Source organism: Nestor notabilis, unplaced genomic scaffold, assembly GCF_000696875.1.
Source record: "Nestor notabilis isolate BGI_N333 unplaced genomic scaffold, ASM69687v1 scaffold6814, whole genome shotgun sequence".
In the NCBI taxonomy this organism is placed as follows: Eukaryota; Metazoa; Chordata; class Aves; order Psittaciformes; family Psittacidae; genus Nestor; species Nestor notabilis.
The window spans coordinates 1-9641 of NW_009925095.1; the positions used below are offsets into that span (position 1 = coordinate 1).

Here is a 9641-nt window from a genome sequence, read left to right on the forward strand (position 1 = left end):
CCTTCAGAGGTTGTTTTCTTAAATTACTCTTATTCGTAAACGTCTTTATAAGTCTCTTTAAGAATCTGACTTCCTTATTTCCTGTCAGATTTCTTAAAATCAAGTATACAAAGGTGTGTTTTCGTTTGCAACATATTTTCTGGTAGGTATTTAATTTTAGCATTTTTTTCATAAGTTCTAGCGACTCTCTTTTCTTTCGGACTGAAATAACGTGGTGTTTTGTCTTTAGCCCCGGTGAGGAGGACAGAGATACAAAGATAATCCCAAAGGATGAGAAAGGTAGGTTTCTTTTATCAAACCAGACCTTAAATGCTTGCTTGGAGAATCTGGCTTTGTATTGGATGGGTTATTTCAGAGGAAAAGCACGCTGCAGGTGTTAAATACCATAAAAGATTCACCTCTTTCTGTTTGTTTTTAAAATCTGTTTATGCAAAACCCCCAGTTTTCCTGTTACGCATTTTCTAAGGGTATCTCTTGTAGCCTTTTATGTCTTGGTCTTCAGAGGTAGCTGGTAACACATTACGTCCTGCATAGCACTGAAGATTCTTGCCACTGTGGTAGTGAGTCAGGTGCCTTCCTCAGTCGTGTTTGCTTTACAGTTGGGATTCTTCAGAACTTCCTCTGTTTTACTGAAGTCGTTTGGAACCTTGTCTTCGTGTATTCAAATACCACAGAAACTTCAAGCTTAATATTGTCTTCAGGTTAGATGGATGCTGTTAAACCTTTGTTCACACGGATCCTGCTCATGGTGCAAAGATGCATCATAACCAAGATGAAAATGTCTTGATCAGCTCTGTCTGCTGCTCCTTCTTTTCATCATAATTCTTCCTTCTCATATATCGGGCTGCTGAGTCTCTGCAGCTCACCCCACCTCTCTCTTCCCTCCTACCTAACCAGAGCAACTGATTGCTAGCATTCTCCTTACATACTGCAGGTTCATAGTTGAGCACTGAAGGTCTAGAAGTTCCTGCAATTCCTATCATAGGCAAGAAAGTCATTATTAATTGTGTCTATCCACTGAACAGGAGGAATCTGGTTTTAATTGCAACTTACAGCACAGACTGAACTCATTGTCAGCTGCTGCTTCTAAGATCCGGGGTTATACCTGTCTCTGTAAGCTACTTCACCTCACAGGCAGCTCCACTGGGGTCTGTTTCCCTCTTCCTGACAGTCTGGAATCTTTTGTTCTCTTATTTCAGAACATCTCAAAGGTTTGTACATGGTGTCTTTTGCCCAACGACGTCAGTGTATTTTTTGTGGACTGGGAAATCTCTCCTTGGAGTCCTCATTCCAAACCACCTTCAGGAATTTGGGTGTCTGATAATGTCCTTGCCTCTGCGGATCTTCTTCCAAAGGACCTTTCTAGTTTAGATGCCAGATTTGTTTGGTGTTCTGTAGCTCTTGCACAGTTGGAGGAAGCTGGGTCTTCTCTAACCCCTGTAACTAAAGTCACACAGAGGCTCTTACCCCAACTGTGGAATCCGTGTGGACAGAAATAGGAGAGGAAACTTCCTTGCTTTATGGTGGATGTCTTCCCATGGTTAGCCTGCATCCCATCAGCATTCCTTTGGAGGCAAGACATAACATCCTGCTGCATGCATCAAAGCTTGTAGTTCAGCTTCCAGTTTTTGCACTTTCAGTACTTCTTGCCTTCAGGAATGTGAATCCTGAGGGGAGAATGTTCTGCGTTGCGTTTCCTTTGCTCTCTGATATGAAAGTACAAAAGACTTGTGGAACTGCTCCTTTCTAAATCCAAAGGAGTTGTTGGAATAACAAGGGTTTGGAGGTTTGGGTTGATCTGTTTTCTTCTTCAGGTCGCACTGCCAGTGGTTCTGGTAGAAACTTCTGGGTGAGTGGCCTGGCTTCCACTACCAGAGCTACAGATCTGAAGAATCTCTTTAGCAGATACGGGAAGGTAAGGGTTTCTTTTCACTTGAAACTGTCTTAATAACACTTCTTAAGCTCCTGAGACTGAAAATACCAGTGAAAGGAATGAACTGATCAAAAATACTGGGGGGTAGCAAGGAAAAAATGGCCAAAGTACATGCTGAATGTCCACTTTTTCCTGCTGTCACTCACTTACAAGCAAAGAAAATGCACTTTATAGGTCTTGGTTTGTGGGGAGGTGCCTGCAGCTGTTATTAACGATAAAGCAACTGGCAAGTTAAATCTCCCTGTCAGATGGGAGATGGAAAGAGTTAGTTCAGTAGAAAGTTAATGTCACGAGACATAAATAGGGATATTTATCCAAACTTTGAAGCCTATTTAAAGATTCCTGTCATCAGATTGGAGTAAAAGAAACCAGTTTGTGCAACAACCTGAACTACTGAAAATACTCTAGGACTTAAATGTGGCTTTTACAAATAGGTACAAAAATGGATGAAGTGTGGCACAGCTTTGAGTCTGCCTGAAAGGACTAGTAGAACCTTTGTAATGTTCCTTGTGACAACACTTGTGCCAGGGAGTATAAATCCCTCTTTTCTTTCGGCAAGGTGGTTGGTGCCAAAGTGGTGACCAACGCTCGCAGCCCCGGTGCTCGCTGCTATGGCTTTGTCACCATGTCAACAGCTGAGGAAGCCACCAAGTGCATCACACACCTCCACAAAACAGAGTTACATGGGAAGATAATCTCTGTAGAAAAAGTGAGTACTGATCCTCAAAGGTATCCCCCTACCACCGCATTGTACAATGATTGAGGCCACATTCTCAGCTGCTGATGTGCAAAATACATTTCAGGCCAAAAGCGAACCCGCTGGGAAGAAGCCAAGTGATAAAAAAGAGAGTGAAGCAAAGAAAGAAACAGCCACTGAGAGGTACTGTTCTGGAAATCCCCTGTCCAAAGGTGTTTGCTGCTTTGTTTTGGTGTTGCTAGCATTTCTCCTTTCACTTCTTCCTATTAGTCTAACTTATATCAATATCTCTCTATAGACCTGGCAGCATTAAAAAGGATGAGAAATCTGACCAAAAAGATGAATCTAAAAAGACAGAAGACAAAGATGAAAAGGAAAAAAAAGAGAAAGAGGAACTGAAGTCAGGCTCATCAGATCAACCTAAAACTATGAAGTCAGGTAATTTGGCTGTTCTGTTTCTCATGGAGTAGAAGATAGGGTGAAGAATGAATAATTCACTGTAGGTGGTTCTTTTCCAAGAACTGCCAATGGTCTGGAATTAGTTCTGGTTCCTAATGGGAAATCCAGAAGATAAAAAGAGGTGGAGGGGAGGGAGTTTAACATTGTGTTGTGCTCAACAGAAGCACTTGAATAGGTGTAGTGGAGAATGGTTTTTGAAGAGAGGGTTAAATGCCTGTCTTGACATTTTAGAGAGCACAATGTCTGGCATAGCAATGAGTAGGGTTAGTTACGTAGTTTCATTGTTTTTTTCCATGTCTTTCCCCTCAACCTCTGATGGATTTAGGAAGTAAAGGAACAGAGAGAACAGTAGTAATGGATAAATCCAAAGGAGAACCTGTTATTAGTGTGAAAACATCAACTACATCAAAAGACCGAGTAAGTCATGTTTCTGCATGGGAAAGATTATCAGTCTCCCTTAGAAACAAGTACTGAATCCTGCCAAGTGACATGGAACCTGCACTGGTCTTCCTGGTTTGTCCAATTGGAGTTACTAGAATGTGGATTTAGATGGTAATCAGTAAAATACCTTTTGCAGAACTGATACCATTCAGCACTGGAAACCCCCAAACACATGTGGGCAGTAGCACTGTTACGGTGTGTCTGTAACGCTAAAAGAACAACAGCCTGTTTGAAAAGTGAGGGGACCGGGATCTGGATCAGTGGAAATGGAGCTCAGAGTATTGCTTGGGATAGTTGTCCTTTTGTAAATGTACTCCATTGAGTTCATCTACTTCAATACCAAATCCAGAGCATCAAGAGCCAGGATCGCAAATCAGAGAGCAGGGAGAGACAAGGGATTGTGCCATTCGACAAAATCAAAGCCCAGAGGAAGATGAGGGAGGCCGAGCAGCGCCGGTAAGAGAGCAGGGAAGTGCCTCGGGTGCTTCCTTCCCTGGTTTTTCCTTTTCTCCTCTTTTTCCATTCTAACTTTCCTTTCTTTGTGGAAGTATCAGATCTGTGACCTTCTGTGTGTGTTCAAACAGCACCCGGGAGCGCCGGGAGAGGCAGCAGCACCTGCAGACTATCCGGGAACGAGAGGAAAGAGAAAGGCTGGAGATTGCTCGGGAGAGGCTGGAAATCGAACGGCAGCGTCTCGAACGGGAACGGATGGAAAGAGAAAGACTGGAAAGGGAACGAATGCACATAGAGCATGAGAGGAGGAGGGAACAGGATCGCATCCAGCGGGAAAGAGAAGAGCTGCGGCGCCAGCACGAGCAGTTGCGCTACGAGCAGGAGCGGCGCTCTGCCATGAGGAGACCATATGACATCGATGGCAGGTAAAGCCAGCGAGAGAAAGGGTGCGAGTGCAAAATGCTGCCAGGTTCTGGCTCATCAGCCTGTGCTATAAAGAGTTCTCCATGTGCTCTCAGCTCCCATCAGTCAGCAGCTAGGGAGGGCACGGACATGAGCGTGTTTGATAGCCCCAGTCAGACTATCCACTCAGACTCTCTTCTTCTGGCTTGGAATGGGGGAAACGGTATCAAAAGTGATTACCTTGACTGAAACAAGCATATTCCTTCTCTCAGGAGAGATGATCCGTACTGGCCAGAGGCAAAACGAATGGCAATGAATGACAGGTACCACTCAGACTTCAGCCGCCAGGATCGCTTCCACGACTTCGACCACAGGGATCGGGGCCGGTACCAAGACCACTCAATAGACAGGTTGGTGTCCGACCTCCACGGTGTTCCCTGGAAGACAAAAGTGGATGTAATGGCACATGTTCCTGCCTTTACTGTGTGTTTAGGTTGCATTTCAGTTTGGAAGTGTGGCTTAGTGGCTGCAGACTTCTTTTCTTACATACCCATGAAGAGCTCTGTAGAGTGCCATGATTTAAGCCTTCTGGCAGGCTGGCTCCGAGAAAATCCTAAAGAATATTACAGGCACCTGCCATATTCCTGAGAATATTCTGGTTTATACCTTGGGTTCTTTAGGAATCCAAAGCGTGGCATGGTCTCCCCAAGTTCCAGCTCTTTGTGCCTCCTGTAGATGATGTTGGCACTCCATGGAAGCAGGATCTTTCACCTGTGGTGTTACATAGATGGATTTTTAGAGGCTGCTGCATGTTCTACTACCACAGTCTGATTGTAATTGTCTGTTTGTAGGAGAGATGGATCCAGGACAATGATGGGAGATCGGGATGGACAAGTAAGTTGCTTTATAAAGCTACAGAAACATCTTAACTCCTTACAACCTGGGTTTCTGTAGTGGGTGTCAGACTAAATGGCAGTGGTTAAGAAAGAAAGACCTTCTGGACAACCAGATTGTCTTGTTTTCTTTAATAAGTTGAAATTTAGTTCAAAGACTAAACTATGGAGGTGCTCAAACAGTAGAACTTTCATGGGGAAGCTGTGGAGATACTCAAAACCTGATAGGAGACTGTTCTGGACAGCCTGCCCTGGCTGATCCTGCTGGGAGCGGGGAGGTTGGACTAGGTGATCTCCATCCTAAATGGTTCTGGGATGGAGTAATGACAGCAGAGCAACTTAAACCAACTAAAGAGTCTGGTTTGGGCAGCCCTCTAAGTGATCTTTGTCTTTCAGCACTATCCAGATGAGCGCCACGGAGGACCAGACCGTCACTCACGAGATTCCCGGGAAAGCTGGGGTAGTTACGGATCCGACAGAAGGATGAGTGAAAGCAGAGGGATACCTCCCCAGTCACGGTCAGTGCACTGAACTGAAGATCTGTCGGGATTTTGCTGCTTTCCCTTTAAAAGTAAAACACTGTCTGTGCTCTGGCTCATGTGAGAAGGATGAATTCCCCTCTCCCGCAGGGATGGACGGGACTGGGGAGATCACGGCCGCAAGTTTGAAGGACATCAAGATCGTTCATGGCAGAGCAGTGTGGATGGAGGGATGATGGGGCGGGATCATGAGCGATGGCAAGGTGAGCTGCAGTTGTGCTCTGTAAAGCATGAAAGGCAGGAACTGCTGTCCTTGGGAACGAGGGAAACTTACTGCTGCGGAGCTAAAGGAAGCATTTGAACTTTTTCAGGTGGAGGTAGAGGCAGACCTGGCCATGTGATCCATCGTGGAGGCATGTCAGGGTAAGAACTTCAGAAGGAACAAAGCGTTTTCCTTTCAAGGGGCATCTCTTCTACTTAAATTGGCCAAAGAAGCATTTGATGCGAGCATCAGTTACCTGATTTAACGTCAAGGACTGATGAAATGCTCCCGGGGTTTTAATGTTGAAGAGTGCAAACCCACACCGAGAGCTGTAAGAGAACAGCCTTTCCCTCAACCTGCTATCATCAATTCAATCAAGCCCATTACAACAGCCATTCTGTCCCCATCCTATCAAGAGTCCCAGCAGCAATTAATGTGTCTGAATCCCTTTCTAGGCGTGGAGGTTTCATGCAAGGTGGCAACCAAAGTCAGATGATGCACGGAGGAGGAATGCAGGGGGAAGGCTTTGCTGGCCAGGAGAGAGCAAACAGACCCAACGACCCTCGTTTCAACCGTCGCTACTGAATGTCTTTAGTTTTTAATGCAAGGTGGCAACTGAAATGAGGCTGTTCCCCAGGGTTACCATTCATTGTAACTTGTGGGCTACTCTAAGTGTCATTTTTTTTAAGCTGCTACCATCTTATTTCACACAACCCAATGTGAACTCGTTTGTTTTGTAATGTGTTGTTCATATCCCATTTAAAATGTTTGTTAATGAAGCATTCCATTTTCCATAAATAAAAGCCAGTTTACAGTTAATTGCTTTGTTTCACCAGCCCCTGGAAACCTGAATTTAGTCATGTATTAAACCACAGGGGTTTCTTTCAAAGGTGAAGTACCAAAACTTGAGTACCCTCCGTGAGGGAGTGGGTTGCAGTGGGCAAAGTTTGAACCTGGCATTGCAAAACTGACTCAGAAATGCAGAGGACATTGTTCTTCAAGCAGCAAATGCAACTCCCCTGAGTTTAAGAAACCCTTCTGCAGGCTGCAGCCCTCGAAGTAGTTCTCATCCTTCAGCCAAAGTCATTCAGATGGTTTTAAATGTCTGTTAAGGGAATCAAAACCAAATAAGTGATTTTTAACACTGCTAATGCCTGCCTTACTGCCCTTATTGACTGCAGCAATGGAAGGACACCTTCCAGCCCAGCCCCACCCCTTCTGCTCCTTCAACTGAAACCAAGTGAAGCACAAAACCTCTATGTTGAGAAAAGCAAGGTCATTGCAATCAGAGGTGGACTAATCCTGCCTGAGAAGCAAAGCCTGGTGTGGTGCAGCACTCAGGCTACTGCAGCTAATGGTAATCTCCCATCACAAACTTACCAACTCCCTTCTATTACACACTCATCAACAAGTATTGCAACTAGTAGTGGCTGCTCCCAGCTGTGTGACAAGCCACAAAAGCAGCTTTCACCTCATGTGCTCCGTGTGGCACTCCTTCCTCAGCTTGTCTTGTTACCTCTTGTTGGCTTGGTTTGCATCAGAGGGTGTTCACCTTCAGGAGCAACACACAACACAACCAGTTCAGTTCAGCAGCTTCAGAGCAGGGCCCTCACTTCATGACCACTGGTAAAAGAACACAATTATCCCAGTCCCAGGCCAGAACCAACCCAGATACCAGCGGAAATTGCAAAGTCTTTTATTGCAGCCCTCCCGAGGGCTGGGCTCGGCCTCATCCCACAGCCAGCCCGGGACAGAGAGAATCACAGCCCTGGAGAACCAGGACACTACTTGACAAGGTCCTTCACGTACTTCCAGCCTTCTGCAGTGTATTCACAGGCCCTGGTGGGAGCCACGGACAAGGCTGACATCACCATCCGCACTCCTGCAGGGAGAGCAGAGCAGAGTTATCCCCGGAGCAGCGTTCCAGCCACATTTCCAACTGTTACTCTAGCACTGGAGATCTCTTTAAACACAAAGATCCAGCTCTAGCTCAGAAGCTTTCAAGCACACTGAGGCCTGAGTGAGCCTCGGTTTAGGTGCAGCTTTATTGCTCAGCAGCACTTGTGACACAGGGAAATCCCAGCTTAGGGCCTGTGTAAGGGATAGACTTGAACCAAAGGACTGAGCTAAGTTCCATTGTATTTCCAGCCCTGCCACAGACTCCATGGGTGACATTGGACATGTCACAGTATTTGTGGACCGTGTTCCCTCACAGTTACATGAAATCCAAGTCCAAAGTCACTCAAGTGTGTCGGTGGCAAAACCTGGAGCTTCCTTAGTCCCAACGCTCCTTCCACCAGGCTGTAACATCTATTCCCTCCTTCCCCACCGTTCCATTTAGCACAGTACTGAAACGACTACTGTAAGCTACATCCCTCTTGGCCCTTGCTCCTTTCACAGTTGGGTGAGAAGTTATTTTACCTTTATTCCAGAAATCAGAAGGGGAAAACTCAAGTTTTGGAATGGGTGGGAGCTAGAAAGGGAGAAGAGAGAGAAAATATCAGCACTCGAGGGGTTTCACTTGTAACAGGATCCACATCACCTTGACCTCAGGTCTCAAAGACACTTGGGTGCCAACTCTCCATAAGCCTCATAAGGGAACAGATATGAGGCTTAAAGCTGACCCTGCTCCCTCCCCAGTACAAGGTAGGGGCAGAAGGCAGGACTCCCCATCTGGGTGCTCCTGAAAACCCCTCTCTGTGGCTGTCTCCTTGTCTCTCCCCTAAATTTCAAGTTTTATCCTCTCTCCCTTTCAATCCCCCTCAAAACATTTCCAATGTTTCAACAGCAAAACTCCCACCAGCATCACTGGAACCGCAACATCACCCCAGTGTTTTCTCCCCCTCATTCAGAGGACACGGTTGTGTGGCTGCACAGCCCTTACCTCCCAGCCCGCGTAACTTATCCACTCCTGGATGGCTGGAGGCAGCGCTGCTTGAGCTTTCCTGAAGGCTTCAGCACCTTGTGTGCCACTGCCCAGCAGCCCCTGGTCGTAGGCCCCGTACACAGCCCCCCCAGCCAGGCCTCCTTTGGCGACAAGCCTGGAAGGATCCAAAGCAGCAACAGTTCAGTTCCTGTTACAACTATCGACGCCTCCCCCAGTGACCATCAGAGGGAGGGTATTGATAAAGACACCTGAGGGTCACCGATACTCCAATGGTTCTTGGTGTCTTCACAGAATACATGGGTTGGGTTGGAAGGGACCTTAAAGCTCCTCCAGCTCCAACCCCTGCCCCGGGCAGGGACCCCTTCCAGTAGAGCAGGTTGCTCCAAGCCCCTGTGTCCAACCTGGCCTTGAACACTGCCAGGGATGGGGCAGCCCCAGCTTCTCTGGGCACCCTGTGCCAGCGCCTCAGCACCCTCCCAGGGAAGAGCTTCTGCCCAAGAGCTCATCTCAATCTCCCCTCTGGCAGGTTCAAGCCATTCCCCTTGTCCTGTCCCTCCATCCCTTGCCCAAAGCCCCTCTCCAGGTTCCTTGTCACCCCTTTAGGCGCTGGAAGGCTGCTATAGCACATACATGTACATAAACCCGACAGAGGCACTGAGAGAGGCGCGAGAGAACCGAGACCAAACTCGTGCACTCACGAGTGTCCGGGCAAAGGGGATTTCCCCGTTCTCCATC

At 46.8% G+C, this 9641-nt stretch overlaps 2 protein-coding genes across 2 annotated transcripts; one reads left to right on the plus strand and one right to left on the minus strand.

The window, feature by feature from the left end:
- Positions 1-229: 229 nt before the first annotated feature.
- Positions 230-6838, plus strand: LOC104399844 (scaffold attachment factor B1-like; the record flags this gene model as incomplete). Its single annotated transcript, XM_010012888.1, has 14 exons — positions 230-279; positions 1815-1915; positions 2493-2642; positions 2737-2813; positions 2929-3068; positions 3415-3506; positions 3880-3986; positions 4115-4408; positions 4658-4795; positions 5237-5279; positions 5675-5796; positions 5908-6020; positions 6129-6180; positions 6475-6838. Coding segments are annotated over 14 exons (1609 nt in total), but the record flags the coding sequence as incomplete, so codon positions are not given.
- A 965-nt stretch (positions 6839-7803) lies between these two features.
- On the minus strand, positions 7804-9074 carry LOC104404457 (chromosome unknown open reading frame, human C19orf70; the record flags this gene model as incomplete). The annotated part of the gene is made up of 3 exons (XM_010012889.1): positions 7804-7901; positions 8441-8492; positions 8904-9074. Coding segments are annotated over 3 exons (321 nt in total), but the record flags the coding sequence as incomplete, so codon positions are not given.
- Positions 9075-9641: the final 567 nt, after the last annotated feature.